The sequence below is a fragment of the Buteo buteo genome, chromosome 4, assembly GCF_964188355.1.
Source record: "Buteo buteo chromosome 4, bButBut1.hap1.1, whole genome shotgun sequence".
Lineage (NCBI taxonomy): Eukaryota > Metazoa > Chordata > Aves > Accipitriformes > Accipitridae > Buteo > Buteo buteo.
This window is the reverse complement of record NC_134174.1, coordinates 62656661-62677089: the sequence shown is the minus strand read 5'-3', so window position 1 is coordinate 62677089 and position 20429 is coordinate 62656661. Positions and strand designations below refer to the sequence as shown.

At 35.4% G+C, this 20429-nt stretch overlaps 1 protein-coding gene across 1 annotated transcript in view; it reads left to right on the top strand.

Moving 5' to 3' along the window:
* RAB11FIP2 (RAB11 family interacting protein 2) overlaps window positions 1-20429 on the top strand; it is a 34878-nt gene that overhangs the window by 4059 nt on the left and 10390 nt on the right. The window contains exons 2-3 of the mRNA XM_075026479.1: window positions 8468-8910; window positions 9628-10090. Of these exons, the coding sequence (XP_074882580.1) occupies window positions 8468-8910; window positions 9628-10090 (906 nt within the window). The remainder of the gene's footprint in view (window positions 1-8467; window positions 8911-9627; window positions 10091-20429) is intronic.

Below are 20429 nucleotides of genomic sequence, written 5' to 3'. Positions count from 1 at the left end.
TTTTACTTTCAAATATGTTCAACAGGCTTGTGGTGTTATTAAATCCAGAGTTATTTTCTTATGTTGATGTAACCTTAACATTTCTTGCTTTGTTTGGGGATGAATGAGATCCAGTTATTTGATGAAGTGTCTATTGGTAATATTTCTACTTTTTAATATATTTAATAGCTTCCTCTTTCCAACACAGCTGTACATATGGTGCTGGAAGAGACAGACTCAAGAGTCACCGGGGTATTGCAAAAAAGATATTTAATATTCTGCACAATGCTGAACCCTGTCAGCAATTCCCTAGTGCTTTTTTAGTAAGGAGGTATGAGAAGTGAAGGCTACCAGCTGATTTTGAATTCCTAGGAAGACCGTAGGGTGTGTGACATTCAGCTTTTTGTATTTTTATATTTTTTTTATTTAGCATTTTAAAATTTGGAATAAAAATTTAAAAATTCACTGCAGCTTCAGAAACATTATGTTAGGGAAAATTAATCCTTTTTTTCTGTATAGCTTTTTTTTGTTACTTGTCATATCTTAAGAAAAATACTCTCTGCAGTAAAGTTTTCAGAGAGAGGCCTCATGATAGGATTTGAGCGTCTTTGTTCTAGTAAACTTGCTCTGGCGCAGGACTTAATGAAACAAAGCAGTATATTTACCATAATTTGATAGTGAAAATTTTGTAAGCACCATCATGCAATGTCCTTTCTCTTTCTTTCTGAAACTAATGATTTTTTGAATTCTTAAAAGTGAAAATTCCTGGGACGGTTAGATCCAGATGTGGCTCAGATGGTCCCTTACTTGGTCTCTTCCAGAGACTTCAGCCAAAGCATCTGCAGGATCCTAGTTAATTTTCTTTCCGTCTTGGTGCAAAAATGCCCATCACACTGTGCTAACTTTGTAAATTTATGTCTCTGGCATCTCTGCTGTAGTTGGAAATGGACAGGCTTTTTTTACTTCTTCTGCTCTTTTTCTCCAGAGTTGAAAACTACGCTGCAGATGCTGAGAGATTTTACTGAGGTTTTTTTAACAGTTCAAAAAGCTTGGGAGATACTGCTTTATTGGAAGTATATTTAGCGTAAGTTTTCAGATCTTAGATTTCTGACATGGTTTTTATTTTTTGCAGTAAAATCTTGTGGGGTTTTTTTTTTAATTCATCCTGAGAAATACATGACAATTTTTTTGGTCTGCTGTTGCAGAATAAATATACCTCTTTTGCTCTTGCAGTTTAAATGTACATGATGATCAATGAATGTGTTGTTTTAAAGCATATATACTTTTTTGTAATAATTTCAATTCAGTTATAGTTGCCTTAATACTGCTGATGATCTGACAATGCATAACATCAAAACAAATTTTTGAGTGATCATGGAATAAAAAAATACTCATTTACTGACATGTCTTAATTTAGTATTTTTCAGTAGTTTTTCTTAATGACTTAATTTTCCTAAGGACTTTTCTTAATGCTTAGGTTTTTTTCTCTACTGTGCTAAATGAACAGAGCAATAGAAGAACAAAATCCGTTAGCTTTCACCATTATGTTACTTATTGCATCAGCATTTGGTTCGTCCTTGTTGTTCTCTAAAACACTCTATTTATTGTCCATTTTTATTAGCTTTCCTGAAGAGCTAACTGTATTGTACGTTCAGCTGATTTAAGATGCAACACTTGTCTGGAATGTTATAAATTTGAGGAGGGCAGGTGATGGTAGAGTTATTATTTCTTATGGAAGTTTTGTTGGAGGAGACATCTTTTATTTGTGACTTAATTCCCCTTCTCCCTGGTTTCTGTAATACCTCAACACCACACCACCCACCCACCCTCAAACCCAAATTTTGTAGTAGCAGTATTGTAAAAAGTTCTTATTTGAGCACAATACAGTGAAGGAATCTTGGCCTTACCTAAGATACTTCTCCTCTGCTTACATCGATCATATAAAATAGTCCATAGAAAATCATCAAAAACAGCTTCTCTGCAAACAAACAAAAAGAATAATGATTGCCCACGATCAATACCCCTGTGTTGTAAGCACTTATTCTTTAGGGCTGCTGAGCTTCCTGAATGATATGAAAATTGTGTGACTTCCTCCAAATTAATGTGAATTCCTTCTTGGCAGCCTCCTTCTTGTGTATGGACAGGTTCCCCCTTTGATTGCTTCTGCCCTGGCCCCTCTCATCTGTAGCGGCATAAGCAAGAGGCAGGTGCTCAAGAAGGTGGCTTCAAATACAACTTGAATTGTGAACGAGCAGACACCTAGTAAATAGATAGTATGTCGTGGGCTCAGTGCTTGTTAATGAATAGTGCCTTTTAAAAATAATTCTACAAAACATAATGCTTTATAAATATTATTTACTAATTTTGCATCTTAAATTTAGTTTAAACCAGAAAAATGCGTTTTAGATGATTTTTGGTGATAAAACTAAATAGTAGTGGAAATGGCAGGCTGTAACAGAAATTACCAAAATGTTGTGGTTAAAGAGAAAAAACTTACTCCCCTCTAGTCAAAAGTGGGAAGAGTAGTAACAGATATTTGTTAAAGGCGCAGAAATAATGAGCAGCCTGGAGGATCCATATGGATTTGTGCTGTTCCTTTTGTGGTACTGCTCAGGAAATGTAAAAAGAATGAAGGAAAGTTAGCAGTGAGGAACAGAAGAGAAAGGTAGTTATGGGGGAAAACAAAAAGTTGCACCCAGTTGTAGTTTTATGGGATTATAGCAATATTTTCAAATTATCTAGTAATATTCTCAGCATTTACATTTTGACAACAAATGCAAGCACATCCTCTGAATAGGTCATCATTCTGAGTCAGAGTCTGAGTACCATCTGGATTGAAATACTCCATTTTCTGTGCACACACATGCTCAGCTGAAATAATTGACCTTAATTCGCATACCTTCAGTTATTTTGTTTCTAAAATAAAAGTTTTCACACATAGTCTTTAGCCAAAATAATAAGTAAACTAAGACCACTTTAATTACTGTGATTCCAGTTGATGTTAGCTAACCCCTTTGTAAGGGTGTTGTGATATGTCTCAGTTCCCATATGTATTGTGGTGTTACGATGTCACTCTGTAGTATTTATTTTTAAACTCTACTTTGTGTATCTCATTTCAGTTGGCTTCCAGAAAGTAATAGCATTCATCTTTGCAAATGTCATCACTTATTTTAATAAATAATCTGTTTTCTTCTTCATTTCCCCTCATACAGAATGTAGTCTGTGCTCTGCCCCTTGCCTTAATTTTCCTACTTACTGACTTTTGGGGCAGTCTCTTGGCATAGTATCTGAGTGATTTACCACAAAACGTACTTCTGCATTTTTTCAAAGTGCATTTGCTGCTAATCAAACTGTTAGACAGTTCTGGGCTCTGGGTGTTGTTTTTTTATCCATTAGCTATGGATGTTTAATTTAGTGAGATTTTGTGAAGTGAGTTTCTTCAGTGCATCTCGCTTGAACATCATAATCTAAGATGAAGTACTGCTTTCCTGTGACAGCTGATGGATGTGTTGTCTCATTGGGATTTTGATGGTCCTTTTTAGGGGTAATTTTGCTGGTGCAGAAAATTCTCATCACTGTGTAGCAGATTAAAGTTGCTTAGCAGATCAGGATGCTGATTTTACCTGTAAATCAAGGTTAGAAGCCTTGTCGATACTGTGATGATTGTGTGGCTTTTTGCAGAATTCCTTCAGTAATTTGGGAATTAAAATCAAGATTTTGCAAAAATCTTTGGGTGCAATCTGATGATTTCAGCAAAGCAAATTATATCAGCTCAATAGATATTTACTGGTAGAGTGAAGGCAGAGTGGCATATTTGCGAAGCAGCAAAATGGGTGGGAAAATTCTTTTAGCAGTTTCCATCTTCGCCACTGGCAAGAAGGTGGAGTCAGAAGGTCATCTGTCATGCATAGGTTGAATGTGCCAGCTAGAAGTCTTCTAATTCCTTTTGAAATTGGTAGGTGAGTATCCCAGTGGTTTTGGAGGCTGTATATAGTATATAATTAAAGTATATAATTAAAATGTAATTAAGATTACATAGTGTTTTTTCTTACCCATACTGGTACTATTTTTCTTACTGGTATTGTCAACCTATCCTGCTCACTGTTAAATGGTGAGCAGGATAGGTTGAATGACACTTCTTAAAAGAAGAGACCAGACTAAGACTTGGAACTGTCAAATTCCGTGGCAGATTTGGAGGATAAGACACCGTGACATCAGCTTCCTGCTATTTGGAGAAGAGAAACAAGATACTGGTTTCAAAATATTTGTTAAATGCAGGATGAAGGTGCAATGAGAATAGTGTATATAAGGAAAAGAGAGTTGGAAAACCAAGTTCATGGGAAGAAAATGAAGTCAGAAAAAGGGGAGGAAAAGAACAGTTGAAGAAATTGTTTTGAAAATATGTTTGTAGATCACTAGCTATTTAGATAGAATAGGCAAGCTACAATTTTATAACTTGCACGTTTATAGTAACTTACTTCAGTTTTCTCCTTCACTCTTCCTGTCTCTGTTCTCTAAAGTAAAGGGTTCAGCACTGCTAATACTACAAAATTTACTTTAATAGAATTGCAGAAGATGGTTACTGTCTTTCTTAGAAATAAGGGAGTTAGCTTTTTCCACCCCTAATTGTAAGTATTGCCAAAATTCAGTAATTTTGTCACGGTTAGAAAATAGCCATGTTTATTCAGATAGGGGTTGAGTTTTTCAGGGCTGACTGGGCAGCAGGATTTTTCCTATTCAGCCTTGAATCTTGATCTTCTCTTTACGGGTTCAAAAAAATTGTCAGCATACAGAGTGGCAATTTATATAATACTTACAAAATAAAAATGATCAGAAACCTGTGCAAGACAGGCAAAGCCCATTAGCGGACTCAAAACCAGATGAGAAAAAGAAGCAAGCGTTGTTCTGATGGAAACCATAGGGGAAAAGTCGAAATTAGAGGGTGTATGGAGGACGTTGTCCTACAGAACATTTGAAGGTGAGAGCAAGAAGTATGAATGTGATTCAGAAGGCAATAGGGCTTCCTTTGAAGTTGGGAAAATTTGCCAGACTTTGTACAAGGTCTGTTTAAATAAAGACTGTCTGCAAGACTGGATGTAATATTTGGTTATTAAATAAAAGGGCATCTGCTCTCATAAAAGCCACCCTGTTTTGTTCGTGTATGTTATTGGCTATTTTCCTACTTTGTACAGGCTTTCTATAGAATAAGCTTATGGCAGCCTGACAAATGGAGCATTTATTGTGGCTAAAAGTACTGTAAACAAAACCAAAATAGCAAGTTTTATTGGCTTTTATAATACATTACAATTTTTTAAATTGGCAGTGGTATAGTGGAATTCAGTATTTTAGGACCCAAATGTTGTTATCTGAAAACAGTGGACTTAATTTTCCAATTCTTTTTTCTATTATATACAGCGCTGTTTTTTCTATTTGTTGCTCACGCCCATGTGTTGTAGAAAGCGATTCTAATAAGAAACATTTACAGACTCAGTTGCTCATTCACGTGCAGTTCCACACAAATGCATTGCCTGCATTTGTTCTCATCTGTTTAAAAAAAGTAATTATTTGCCTTTGAATTTGAAGAAAATCATGATTTGAGTCTGCTTCTCATATTGTCTTGTTATGAGCTGAAGCATATGGAACCTTCATTATAACTAAAACAAGATAAACTCTCCAAGGTAACAAAGAAACCCCCTTGAAATGCCTATGAAAATTAAATATCTGTGTTTTATACAAAGATTTAATCCAGCAATCATTATTCAAATAGAAATTCCACTGAACTCCAGAGGAATTTTGCTGGAGAAAAGAGTTTATGATTAAAGTCTATTGGAATCAGTGGTAGTGTCGAACGCGGTCCCAGCAGGTATGAGGTCCAGTCTCTTATGCTGTTGCGTTCTCTTCTTTGCGTAAGGTGAGTTTCTTTGTTTTCCCAGCTGAACTTAGTTTTAGTGTCAAGTTCTTCAAAGTCTAATTTGAAAACAAATGTACAGGCTGCAAAGGCAGTGTATTAGTTGTGTGCTGGAATTCTGTCCTTCAGACCTGGTGAATGTCAAAATAGTATGCGGACATATGCCGTTAGCAGGTGAGTACTGATAGTGACACCGAGTGGTTGTTGATTCATGATAACAACGTCAATAATTGAGTTAATTTAAGTTCTAAAAGAAAAGGCTTTCTTCCACACAGCAAAAGAATTAATGTCTTAAGAATTTATGTCTTGATATTGTTCTAAAACAAGTTAGCAAGTGTCATACATCTGTTTAAAGTTTCACTAATTCCTGAGTAGAAACATACGATAATTTGGCAATCTTATTATCAGAGATACAGTATTAATGTTTGAGATCTGTGAGGTGGGGGGAGGAGATGGAGAAGGGGAATATCTTTTCTTACAGTGTAGGCTGAACCATTAAATTTGAATGTCAAAAAATGAGGTCCTGTCTGCCTATTAAGCCTCTTAAAACACTCATAAGCCTTATTTATGTTTAGTGTTTGTCTAAGAAATCATGGTGAGGACTTTCTTACTTTCAAAGTGATTTTTGGTTTGTTTTTTTTTTTTTTCTGCATGGGCAAGATCTGTCTGATGGTGATTTGTAAGCAAGAGCTTGCTCATTATGGCTGTGTATTATTTTTATTTTTTTAAGAGAATATATGAACATATCTTCTTTTAAAGAAGAGTTTTAAAGGAAATGGGCTATCTTGTCTACTAGTTTTTGCGATATTATATGTCACAAAAAAGATTTACTCTTGGTTCTGTTGTGTGTGTTTTCTGTAATGACTCTATAGATGAATTAAAGAGTTTCTGGAATCAGTTACCGAGAAGTGAACTGTTATTAACTAAAAGGAAAAATGATCCATCTTCTTCAGACACATAACATATTTCAGGTTTTGCATTTCATTTAAAATACATAAATGAAGTTACCTCACAAGAGAAGAAAAGCTTTCTTCCTAAAGGTTTAATTGTCCTACTGGTTTGAGCTTATGGATCTACTGGTCTGGATTCATGTTGTCCAGTACTGGGACAAAGAAGGTCTGATATTTCTCAGTTATTCTGGTTTGGTATGGGATATAAAACCTTTTGGACAGCACAAAGCAACAAAAAAAGTCATAATACTCTTTATCATTTCATTATTTATTTGGCGGGTCACTTTTAGAAGTATTTTCACAACTCAAAAAATAGTATCTCTGCCTGAAAATTTGATTTCAGCTGTCACCTTTAAAAATATTTATGAAATCTGAAAGGAAATTGAGGGTTATTTTTCTCTTTTCCTGACCTTGTTTTCTATATTTGGCAGTATTGAATAATGTATGTATAACTGCATAATCAATTTTGCATCTGTGCTGATAGGCAATTTCATTTCTTTGTCTCCAGTTCAAAAGTTACTTCATCATGATAATACACTGTTGTGTTAGTATGTGTGCATGCATTTCTCCTGACAGTGGGTTTAGAGCGCTTCTTTGGAGCTGGCGGATCTGAAATATGCCCTTGTGCCCTTTTTGAAATAGGAAAAGGCTATTGATGATGGGTCTGGAGATGGGGTTGTCTTTTGGTCATTCATTTAGGTGAAGCTGTGGAAGGAGGATTGAGCCATAATTCTGCAGGGACAACGGAGCACAACAGGGAGTGAATCAGACACTTGGATAATGATAAAGCCTTTGTTGGACCTGGCAAAGAAGCATGCTTGGCTTTTTGAAACAGATGATCACACCTTTGATCTCTTTTCAAGGAGGGGGGGTTTATGTCATGGTTCCAAAGCCTGTGGAAATATTTCTGAAGTTAATCCTCCTGGTGACCTGCAAAAGAAGGGTCGGCTGTTAGGTACACCTACGTGCTCGCTGTTCTGCCACCGGCGCTTGTGGAGTTACCGTCAACATCAGTAGGGGTTGCGGGTGCAGAACAGAAATGATGGTTGACTCTTCAGGGGTCTTGGATACTTCATTGCTAGTGCTAGTGCAGTTGACATAAATCTTAACCAGTGGCTAGAAGGAAGGGGAAAAATGTCTGCTAGCATATAAACTGGAGCAAAACCAAAGGAGAAAAGGTTACTAGATGAAATATTTGCCACGTAGTATACATTCAGATTATATACACCACTGTTAAATGAAGGCCAATTGAAAAATATCAAGTGTTCTTTTAAATAGCAAAACAAAATGTATTTGTATTTATAATTAACATTAGATACAAATACTCCTTTGTGAGCAGATGTGAGCCCATTAGCTTTGATGAAGTTTAGTAAGCTTCCATGGAGTTGAGTTTGGTTCTCAAAACACGTGAACACTGCAAAGAGCTTCATGCTTGCTTAGTTTTAGGTTTTCTTTTCAAAAACAAATAATAGACAAAGAAGTTTTTCAGTACAGGCTTGTTTCAATTTTTGATATGGAATTTGGTTTTCATATTTTAAATTATACTAGCCAGATATATTAACCAACTAACCAGAGTTTAATGACTAGCCTCCAGAAAACACAACTTAACTTGCTCTTTTTCTCCTTTAAGGTGGTTTCACCTAGAGTCCAGACAAGGGAAGAGAACTAAAGACAGAGGAGAAATAAAGGTCAATATTCAGTTTATGAGGAATAACATGACAGCAAGTATGTTTGATTTGTCAATGAAGGACAAAACCAAATCTCCTTTTGCTAAACTAAAAGACAAAATGAAGGGTCGAAAAAATGATGGGACGTTTTCGGATACATCCTCTGCAATCATCCCAAGTACTCACATACCTAATGCAAACATAGAGGTATGTAGTGGTGAAGTACAGATGAAATCAAAACCAAAAAAACCTTTCCTTTTGGGACCTCAGCGGCTATCCTCAGCTCATTCGATGTCAGATTTAACAGGCTCACATGTCTACTCAGAAAAAATGAAAACCAGCACAGTTGGCTACTCTCATCTTTTCAGGCGTCAGCTAGACTCTTTTGGTTCCGTTGATGAAGGTGGTAAGTAAAACTCATGACCATTATAATTACAGTTCACTGCTATTAGAGCATTCAAAAGTCTGTTTCTTTAGTTTATGAAGCAATTACAAGGCCAAAAAGTTAAGAATTATTGTTGGCCTATTTTTTTTTTTCACTACCATTAGTTGGTGGTAACTCGTAACTGCTGTTTCTGAGCATAAGAAATAACTTGCATTGGTCATAATTTATGGTAATTCAGCATTTTTCTTCTTATGTCCTCATTTGAGAGTATGTTGTAATGAAGTATTGCATTCTAGAGGGAACTGGAGGCAAAATAACGTCTTGTGAAAAAGAATTCTGTTTAAAAAGTTGAAAACTCTCACCAAAGTTTTAAACCTGATTTATACAAAGAACTGAAAATACTTTGCATTGGTCAAAGTTACTGCGCAGCAGTAGACTACTGTCGCTTTCTGGAATGGCACACTAGTCACAGCTGCCTTCTTTGTAGAATTTAGTTTTCACACAGGAAACAAAAGTTTGCTGTAGTGTCTACCCATAAGCATTTCTGAATCACAAAGTCAAGGCCATAGCTGTTCTTTTCTGTTTTTTTTTTTTTTAAATAGCTTGCTTACTCAGCAGTGTTTTGAACTGAGACTCAGTTGCAAAGCTTCTAGACCTAAGCTAAAATGGGTTCTCTGCATGTCATAAACTATGCTATAGTATCTCGCTGATAATATACTAATGACAGATTGTTTGCAGGGAGTCTAAAATCTCCACATAGAAGGACATTAAGTGTTGATACTTCTAAAATGAACCAGCTTGACAGCACAGTTGATGAAACTGCACTTGAAGCACAAAATGACCCATTTACGAATGTGAGTGCTTCGTTACCCCAAAAATTTGCTACACTGCCAAGACAGAAGAATCCATTTGAAGAAAGCCCAGCAACATGGGATCAAAACATAAGTCTGTTTTCCAAACCTGTTGAAATCAGAAAAGAAATTAAAAAAGAGAAAAAAGAGAAAGTTAGTCTTTTTGAAAGAGTGACTGGAAAAAAAGATAGCAAGAGGTCAGATAAACTTAGCAATGGGGGATCAGACAGTTCTACTGACTTGAAATCACCCAGTGCGTTTGGTGAAACTCATCAGGAGAGTTTTGATTATGATTCGACTAATCCGTTTATGACAAACTTCAAGCCTACAAGCATGTTGCCATCTTCAAGGTAGGTTTTTGCCGTATTTCGATCTGATATCTTGAACATGTTATATAAATGAAAATGTGAAGTGTTGAGGAGCACAATCTTTATGCTTTATATACATTTATATCATTGCTTATCTGTTTCTAAGTAAAAGTTATGAACTTTTTATATAGTTTGATCTTTTCTTACTTCATTTTGAAGTTATATTTATATTACTAATACGTACTGTGAATGTTCTTGGGTGCTTGCGTTTTTGGGAGACCTTGTTCGTACTTCAGAATTGGTTCTTCCTGAAAGTCTTCTGCTTTCACTGAACACTCATTGCTAATTATTACACTGTCCAAAGTCAGTGTTTTAGAGGGAAAGGTTTCAAGTCTAAGGGAAAGATGAAACGGAATAAATAAGAGTGAAGAAAATGTGAGTAATGAACACAAATCCTGGATGTCACCATTTGGGAAAAAAATGGATTTAGGTTCTATACATTAAAGCACAAGAGTTAAAGACCATTCTGTTTTTAAATTGTAGCACCCACATGGGCACTTATCACGCTTGAATTCATTTGGCTCACTGTAGCTTTGCTGAATTCAAGTCATTGCACAAGGCAGCAGTTTATGTGCTAAGCAGAATGAATTAAGTTACAGAGGCTGATAAGAAATTTTGATTTAAATAATCCATTTTAATCTTTTTTTGTCTATCAACAGTTGTTTTCCAAAAAAAAAAAAAAAAAAAAGGTGTGTCCCACAGTTTGTTTCCTTTCTGGCTTTTGTTTGCTAGTGAGGAAGATATACTCTTCTCTTTTGCCCTCTTTCTTTTGCTTCCCCTCTTCCCCCCCCCTCTTCCTCCCCCCATACACTGTTCCCAATAGGTAAATATTTAAGCAGATAATTATGTAACTTTTATTCATTTTTTTCTGTATATTCACACCAGAAGTTAAGTCTTTTTTTTTTCCAAGGGAATGATTAATTTTTATTTAATGACTTAAATTTGGTAGAAATTGAATTTAAAATTAAAATGCTCCAAACTGGAATTTTAAGGTTGTAAAATAAATCACCATGTTAAAGGAAAACATGGCTTTAATAAATTTGCCTTTTCCCTGTCTATTAATTCCTTAATTAATGACACGGTAGTATTTTCTTTAAAAAATAAAAAAGTAATTTGTTTCTTGTTATCTTTTTCTTTAAGATTTTACAACAGATTGATCTTATTGTATCCCAACTCAGTTTTATTCATAGGTTAGAATGCATACACCCCTGATTTAAACTTATAATCATTTTCTTAACAAAACTAATCATGGATGTGAATTAGAAAAATGAAATGAAATGGAACTGCTATAGAAAAGATTTGGTTGCTAGAAGCTCATGCAGACTTCAATGAATTATCTTCTTAGCGTCTTCTATGAGTCAAGTCAGTTCCTAGTGTCTTAAATAACATGTTTACAGACAGAGTCTTAGAATATTATTTATTTAATAAAGGATTTCTCTAGATTAGAGTAAGGTTAGGTTGTAGCTTGGTTTGTCAGAAGTTAAACTTCCATTTAAATAAGCTCCTTTAAAGAGAAGGAATTTAAATAACAATTAAAATTACATAGCATTTAATTTTTTTAAAATGAAAAAATGTATTCAGGCAGATGCTAGATATAAGTAGTGAAATCTTTTGAAGTTCTTGAATGCAGCAGATCTTGATAAATATAAATCTTTAACGGTAATCATGATGGACTTTTTTTTCTTTATTTTGTAATTAAAAAGCTCATCACAGTCCCCATTCAGAAGGACTCTAGTCATTTGTTCCCCCTCTTTGTATGAGTCTCTTTTACTAGTTCTTGACTTTCATGTAAACATAAACTTTTGATAAGACAAATAGATATTCTGTTATTTTCAAAAAGCCAAAAATAGTAAACATTTTGACCTTTTCTATAAGACAGCTGTTATGGAATAATATCTATCACGCAATAATTTAAGTTAGGAGCTCTCCGTTTTTATATGCTTCAGTATTATGTTCTGTGAGAATCTTTTAGAATAAGTTCACTTTCTTTCAAATGTATCTTGTACAATTATTTTCTTTTGAAGTAGAAACTAATACAAAATGTGCATATTTAATAAGTTTACAGTTTAAGTTTACCTTTTATCTGTGGAGGATTTGTTGAATAGAATCCATTTTTAATTTTTCAAACTAGTAATACTGTGAAGAAAGAATTGTATAAATCTGTGGGCTCAAAATAAATGAGGCTGAGTAACAAATTCAGTATGCAGAAAGCATACACAGGGAATTGAGACTTTGAGTTGTTTTTTATTTACTTAACGTGCTATTAAGCTCTTTTGGACGGATACCATTTCCAGAAGTAAACCAGGCAGTATCTTTTTATTAAGGTGTGTCCAAAATCAGTGTTCTGGTGCGAATGAGGAGTTTGCTCTGCAGGTGGATCTCCCGGTTAACCCCACTTAGCTAAACCTTTGTATGAGTGATGGAACGGTCCTGGGGCATGTGAACTGGATTCCTGTCTGATGAAACTCAACTGAAAGATGTATTCCAGGAGCACACTGTAGCCAGAAAAGGGTGTTCAGTCCATGGGACCAGGCTGGAGATAATGCAAAGTGGAAGAAAAAAAACCCCACAGCAACCCTCTTTTCCCACCCTCAAAAAAAATGACCAAACCCAGCTCCTTTATGTGCAGAGTGTGAAGGTCAGGTTCTTGGCACCAATGAACCTATGTCTGTAAAGTTAGTGCGAGTCTTTTCAGCAGCTTTGGTGAGCTTTGGGTCAGGCTCAAGTGCATCCTAATTAATTGTGTTTGGTAATGTTGACTAAGCAGTAATGATGTGCAGGACAGCAGCTCATAACAACATCACTAACTGATGGCTAGGTGAGTTGCAGAACAGAGTTGCTGAATAGCCATTCCCCCAACCAATTGTTAAGTGCTAACTGGCTGTGTGCATACTCTGTCACTAATTACTCTTATTTGCTAATTAAAAGAATGAAGATAAATGCATCTTCCACATGTTTTTCAGCTGTTGATACAGAAGATGTAGAAATGGTTCAGCAACAGTTACAGGATGTTTTTTTCCTAAAAGCAAGTATCCCAGGGTTATTTGAAAATTATTATTTACTTTTATTACTACTATTTATTATTGTTATTTCAAGAAGGTTTGAGAAGTATTTTGGAAAAGCAAAACAAAACCTGCCTGGTTTGTGTATAATACTAGTTGTCAGGAAATCACAAAATATGGACCCCTAATTTCTATTAACCTCTGCTCTGGCCAAGGCTTGTTCCATGTCTTTGGCTAAATCATTTAGTCTCCCTGCTCCTGATCTGTAAAATGGGGATGATATTTTGTTACCTCTTACAAATGCTGAGTGTATAAATTAGTATTTTTTAAGGGTTTTATAGACACGGTATTACAGTATTACATAAGTGTTAAGATTGGGTTTTTTTATTGTCTGGTGTAGGTGTAATATAGATATTTATGAGCTGATTTCTTGACAATTTAAAAATGCTGCAGTCTCATAGTGAAACAAGAAACGCTGTTTCTGCAAATATTACAAAACCTGTTAGCTCCAGAGGATTTATATCATACAGCCAATGAAGAATTTTTAAGTGCACAATATGTCTAGTATTTTTAGCCAGCATTTACCAATGATAGTTTTGTCATTGTACTTCTTAATCCACTGCTTTGAAACTTTTACCTAATATTATCTTAAATTGCATTCATTCTTAGAATTACTGCTATGGTCATGGCTCTCAAGAGGTTAATTTGCAGTCAGGAGCCACGTGGATTTTGTATTGAACACAGTTAAAGAAATTGAGGGTACTCCTGGAAAACAAAGATTTTTTTGTGCTGTGACCAAACCTTATGCATCATTTCTCTGAAATTGTTTGTGTTTAGGAAAATACACTACAGTAGGCTAATAAACTGATGTGAAAATTTCTCAATTTACACCACTTGACAAGTGCTAAAAGAAAAGCATCTTTAATTTTAATGTGTTATTAGGACCTTTTTAGAGAGATTGTACAAGTTATTAACAAGGTCCTCTGAGACAGGAGACGGGTAATTAACAAGACCTACAGAAAGAGAGTTTAGGTAATTAACAAGATCTTAGGCACTGGACAGAGGGAAACAAATAGTCCAATATTTAAAGCTGACAGGTTGTTACTAGTCTGATCAAATTCCAGATCTGGGAAACTGAATTGACAGGTGTTTGGGAACTTTCTAACGTTATATATATAATATATGTATACATAGACACAAACAATATAACTGTGTGGCTGTGTATACATATATGTACACATATAGAGAGAGATGTATTAAAAAAACCTTTAAAAGTAGCACTTTCCTGACCTAAGTATTGTTAAACTCAGAGAAAAGAAGATAAAGCTTGTGCCTACATACCGGTTACACTTTATCTCAAGTTCTGGCAATAAATATGTTACATTCTAAACAATGTGGAAGATGGAATAGTGGAGGAGAAAGAAACATGTATCTTCTTAGGATTCACTGTAACAATTACAAATAATGTTAATATTTATAAAATTAGTTATTGGTCAATTGGAGCATAAAATACAAAAATATTTTTTAATTTTTTCTCTGTGTTCTTTTACTGCTTCAGCGTTTTTCAAAAATTGCAACTCAAAAAAACCCCAAACAACCCAACCTTTAAACTCATTTATTTTGTATCTTTCTGCTTTGTCTGTCATTTCCAAATGTGGTTATTTTCTTCAGCCTCTCTGCCCCATACTGTCATCACACATAGCCGTTAGAGCTGCCTGCCTCTCCAGTGTTGCCTCTTCCAGACAAATCAGTATCTGCAGTTTCATTTTTCCCAATGGATGCAATGTTTGAAATAAGCAGTGTCTCTGCATTTTGATGTGTTCATTACTAGATTTGGAAAAAACCAAACACTGAGGTGCCATGAAAACGTGAGGCTCTTGGTAACTGTGATGTGTTTAGATCATGTGAAATTGTTAAGTCTAAAGAACAGCTGATGTCTGTTACGTTTCAGCAAATATTAGAAGTTTGTGTGTGTGATGGTCAACCAGTTGGAGCAGCTTTTGCAAAATCATGGTGTTACCCTGACTTTCTAGGTTACTGCTTGTCAGTTGAGCTATGTTAGTAGAGCAGGTGCCTGTCTCTAGTCAACTGCAGTGGTAAAGTAAAACCTGTTAGCTTAAACCATAGTGAAGATAAGTTATTAGTGCAATAACTTCAACATCGTCAAAAGATAAATGGCTGTTAAATGGTTTCGATCTCGCCTGTTGCATATGATGTGCCTGAGGCATAGTTACTGGCCACAGCTCCATTGGAATGAACCTGAGACGTTGCCTGATCAAAGCAAATGGTTGTAATGGCTGTATATTTCTTTACCAAATAGGTCATCCTTTTCCAGTGTACAATACAACTCACTATTTTTAATTTTCATATGCCTTGTTCAGAAATATTAATCTCTAACAAGTTTATTATTGTGCTTGCTAGACTGTTCCGACATTTTAACATATTTTTTTCCTCTGTTAGTCAAAAAATGACATCAAGTGAACTATGCTATTTTCAGAATCTTGTTTCCCCTGTCAGTGTTAGCATGTTTTATTTTAAGAACAGCATACTTCTGCATTGCTTTTCTTGAAATGAAAGGATTTTTTTCAGTTCTCTACTGAAATTTGACTAGACTTATCTCTAGTCAACTGTGTTTATCTATAGTCTAGGTAGAATATTGATAGACTATGACAGTGCATTAATTATACTGTAGACTGTTAATATTTGTTAATTCAGTGGGGTAAAGCTGTCAGCAGAGCATTATTTCAACAAAACAAATACATTACGGGTACATGAGAGGTAAAGGGAAACTACAAAACGAACAGAAGTCATGCAAGGATTCTTAGTCTGTCCTGCCAGGACTGTTATCATCAAATTTAGAAAGATCACCACATGTGTTGAGAGAATAATGGAATCTTTTGCAAAGCTACTACAAAGCAATGGTCACAGTATTTGCGACATTACTAGAGTGCGTTGGAGCAATCAATTCTGAGAGAGATATTGTAGAAATACTTAGTATTAATCTTGACTTTTACAGACTCTTCACCAGCAATCACTTACTCCTAATTAGTTGTCTTAGGAACGTTGTTTTGAAAGTTCATCCTGCTGGCTCCATGACAAGATTTTTTTCAAGCTGTCCTTGTCTATTGGTGTACATTGGGGAATGTGAAATCTTTTCTGAGTGGATGCACGAGGCATATTATCTGTCCCAAGGGGAAATGCACTGCCTGTTCTATTTTCTTTTAAGAGAAAAATAATTAAATAGTAAATCCAGTTTCTTTATTAATAAATGCAGAAACTATGTAAAATTAATGAACTTTTTTTTCCCCTGTTTCATTATAAGAACTAAGAATTAGTGGTATTTTTTTTAAGCATTCAAAAGTGGTTCTGGAAGTTTCAATATAAGATTTTACTTTAGGGTTGTTTGATATTTTTGGTTGACTTATAGATCTCTAATAGTAGGGTCTTCTAGTGGAGGTGCTGGCACAACTTTTAGTATAACAGTTCTTTAGTGGTCTCTTGAGAATAAAACTTCATTAGTTTTTTAGCCGTAGCATAACTGCCTAGTAAAAGGAGGAATATTTATATGCTTTAAAATACTAACTGTTTATGTAAAACTGTTGTTGTTTGTTTCCAGAAACTTTAATTAAATTTCAGCTGAGTACACTGTGTGAGATCACTTGATTTTAGAATGTCTTATAAGTCCTGAATAATAAATGAATTTGCACGACTAATGTGTCCAGTAGTGTGCAAGTACAAGTGCCATTGTTTTAAGATACTTAAATTTTTGGAAGGAGAAGGCTAGCGTTCTGGAGGAGCTTGTGAATACAGCCCTGTATGCTTCTGCTTCCCTTGATGTGTCTCCAGCAGTATCAGACACCTCAGAATTGGTCACCAGCCTTTTGTGGATCCAAATTCATGTCTGTTTTCAAAATGAAGGTGTTTATACATAAAGCCAGAATTTTGTTAAATTTTTTGAGTTGTTTTAACTGAAAGTTTCTGTGCTTCTATATAGTTGTATTGTCAGGTTTCTACTGTGCTAAATTTGAGATATACATGAGCTACAAGAGAAAAGGCAAGTTCCTTGAAGTGCATGTTGTTGAGAACCATTTTCAAGCACCATATTCTGAAACTATAACTTCTTTCTCTCATGGAGCCTTCTGCCTTCTTTGAAGGGCTCCATAGAGTGCAGCAGTATACTCGTGAACAGATCCTTTCCAAAGTAGTCTATGTAAAGAATATGTAACTGGAGAACAAACGATCTGCAAAAAAAGTGTGTCTTACATTGAAAGTTCAGGATTTTTCATCCAGTTTCTTAACTCTTGGCCTGAGACTTTATAGTAATATTAAGAAATGGAATGATAGCAACAAAACCTGATACTCTTTTTGTGTCCTCCTGGGGTTACACAAACTCCAGAAGGCCTTGGAGCATGGCTTGACAGCAGGACAATTTATATAGTGAAGTGTCTTAAGTGATGTTCCCCAGAATCTGATTGGGAAATAAATGGTAATACACTTACTCTATACTTGCTTAGCTGCCAGACATGACAGTCATTCCTTCTTAGAGTATAAAGTGATGTCTGCATTGCCAGGCACAGCAGGCTAATAATATTCTATGGAAAGCTAAGTTCCTGAATTTCATTAACTGTATCTGATTTTATTAATTTCTTTTGTGTTTCTAGTACGTTGGTAATAACTTAAATTGCATCCTGATATTTCAAGGTTTTGATACGTGTTGTGAGAATCCAAAGAAAAATGCATAAGCAATTGTCGTGGTTTAACCCCAGCCAGCAACTAAGCACCACGCAGCCGCTCCCTCACTCCCCCCCACCCAAGTGGGATGGGGGAGAAAATCGGGAAAAGAAGTAAAACTCGTGGGTTGAGATAAGAATGGTTTAATAGAACAGAAAAGAAGAAACTAATAATCATAATGATAACACTAATAAAATAACAACAGTAATAATAAAAGGATTGGAATTTACAAGTGATGCACAATGCAATTGCTCACCACTTGCTGACCGATGCCCAGTTAGTTAGTTCCTGAGCATCGATCCCCCGCAGGCTAACTTCCCCCAGTTTATATACTGGGCATGTCGTCACCTGGTATGGAATACCCCTTTGGCCAGTTTGGGTCAGCTGCTCCAGCTGTGTCCCCTCCCAACTCCTTGTGCCCCTCCAGCCTTCTTGCTGGCTGGGCATCGGAAGCTGAAAAATCCTTGACTTTCGACTAAATATTACTTAGCAACAACTGAAAACATCAGTGTGTTATCAACATTCTTCTCATACCTAACTCAAAAACACAGCACTGTACCAGCTACTAGGAAGACAATTAACTCTGTCCCAGCTGAAACCAGGACAGCAATGTAATAATCAGTCCAAAGACCGAGAAGTAGGAATAGGAATGATATTTCAACTCTAATGGAAAATGAACATGGTAGAGCTTTGCTAATTACCTGTACAGAGACGTTCCATATTAAAGGATAAAACCTGAAAGCTCATACTGAGCTTATTGGTGTAATGGATATTTTACAGGATGTCATATTAGTGTAGAAGATTTCAATACTTTGAATAGTAATGTTTAATGTAAATATCCTAGTTTTAATTTCTAATAATATATAGTACAATGATCATATAACTAATACGAAAAGCAAAAGATAACTAAAAAGCTTTTGTTCCTTAGGAAAATATGCTTTCCATACAGCATAATTTAGGAGCCCGATTCCCATTCATTATGTTGTCAGAGTAAATGGTTCAGGCACTAAAATGTTTAAATCAGTTATAGGAAGGATTTTTTTAAACATTGTTTTAATCTCTAGGCATTTAGAAACTAAATATTTAAGCAGCCACTAGACCTAATGTTTGAATTTTTAACTACTATCACACTTCAAAAGACAAAATTACAAGCTCCAGCCATAAACTTGAGCTTGTGATACATCCTGAACTCAACCCCACTGTATTGAAGATTCTATGCAAACTGCAAGTAATCAGCATGCAATGTAAGTATTTAACTACCTCATAAAAAGTAGGTGTTATGAAAAAGTGTGAGAGTTTCATGTAGTTCTAATGAAATGTATTTAACTAGGGAAAATAACAAGAAAGTATGAAATAATATGCTTGCTATGATTATGAAATAGTCATCCAAAACAGTCTACAGAATCAGCATTATACTATGTCTGTCTCCATTATTAGTTAATATTTTTATTTCTCATCACTTTTCTCCCCCCAGCAACATGGCAGTAGAGAAGGGTTCTCATCTCAGATGAGCTAAAATTTAAATCCAAGCTAATAAAACCCCAGAAATTCAAACAAACTTTACTATTCAGTAAAAATGCCCATGTAAAGAAAAAGGTGCAATAAAATAAGGGATATGATACAACCTGATAAAAAGATCTGATATAAAGTAACTGTTAAGGAAAGTAATTGAATTCCCAGATGAGTGGAATGGGGGACACAACTAATTTCTGTGCTAGATTGAAGTCTATTCTACTTATGGTGGGGTAGAGGCAGTGTAGAAGTTGGGTGGCTTGGTCAGCGTCACCTGCCTGATCCTACTGCAGCTGATTTTGAATCTGTGCTGGTGTGATTTACCTCCCTTTTACCAGTACCTAACTTTCTTGAAGGTGAATGAAAGTTTATTAGCTGTAAAAGACAACCCATGGAGCTTCTGTTAAAAATCATTATGGGACCTGGGACCTGATCTTGAGGCACGTGAGACTCTGCAGTGGTGGAGAACGGGGCTTCTTGTCCGGTCTGGATAAGTGGAAGAGGTAGATAATGACTTGATTCCTTGAGATGATGCAGGACGCAGGAGCAAGAAGCTAGATAAGCTCTTTTCAGTGAGCAGAAAGAGGAGTAGTCAAGCCAGTTAGTGTAGGTTGGAAAGTATTTCCAGTAAGGACGCATTAGGCTCAGATATAACACCTGGGAGTTACACACAGTGTTAATGACAATGAGCCAGAGAAACCCAGTTTGACTTTAGTTCTCAGGGTGAGTTGGCAGAAAGTCCATCTGTTAGAAAAGAATCATCCTTTTGCTTGTAAACTGAGCAAATTTACTTTGGGCATAATTGAGAAACAATAATTATAGAATCCCACAATGCCACTTTTTTTTAAAATCGCTGTTCACAGAAAACTGCACTCAGAAAAAAGCTAAAAGAATTTTTTTTTTCCCAAGCTGTGAACATAGTTTTTTCATGCTTCCATAGCAAAAGTTCCTGGCCAATTTACCAAACCCTGGGGAAAAAACAGAGATGGGACTATAACTAGCATTATCACTGTGAACTGTGATTTTAACACAAAAAACAAAATGACTTTTTTTTTTTTTATAATTGCTTAGATCAA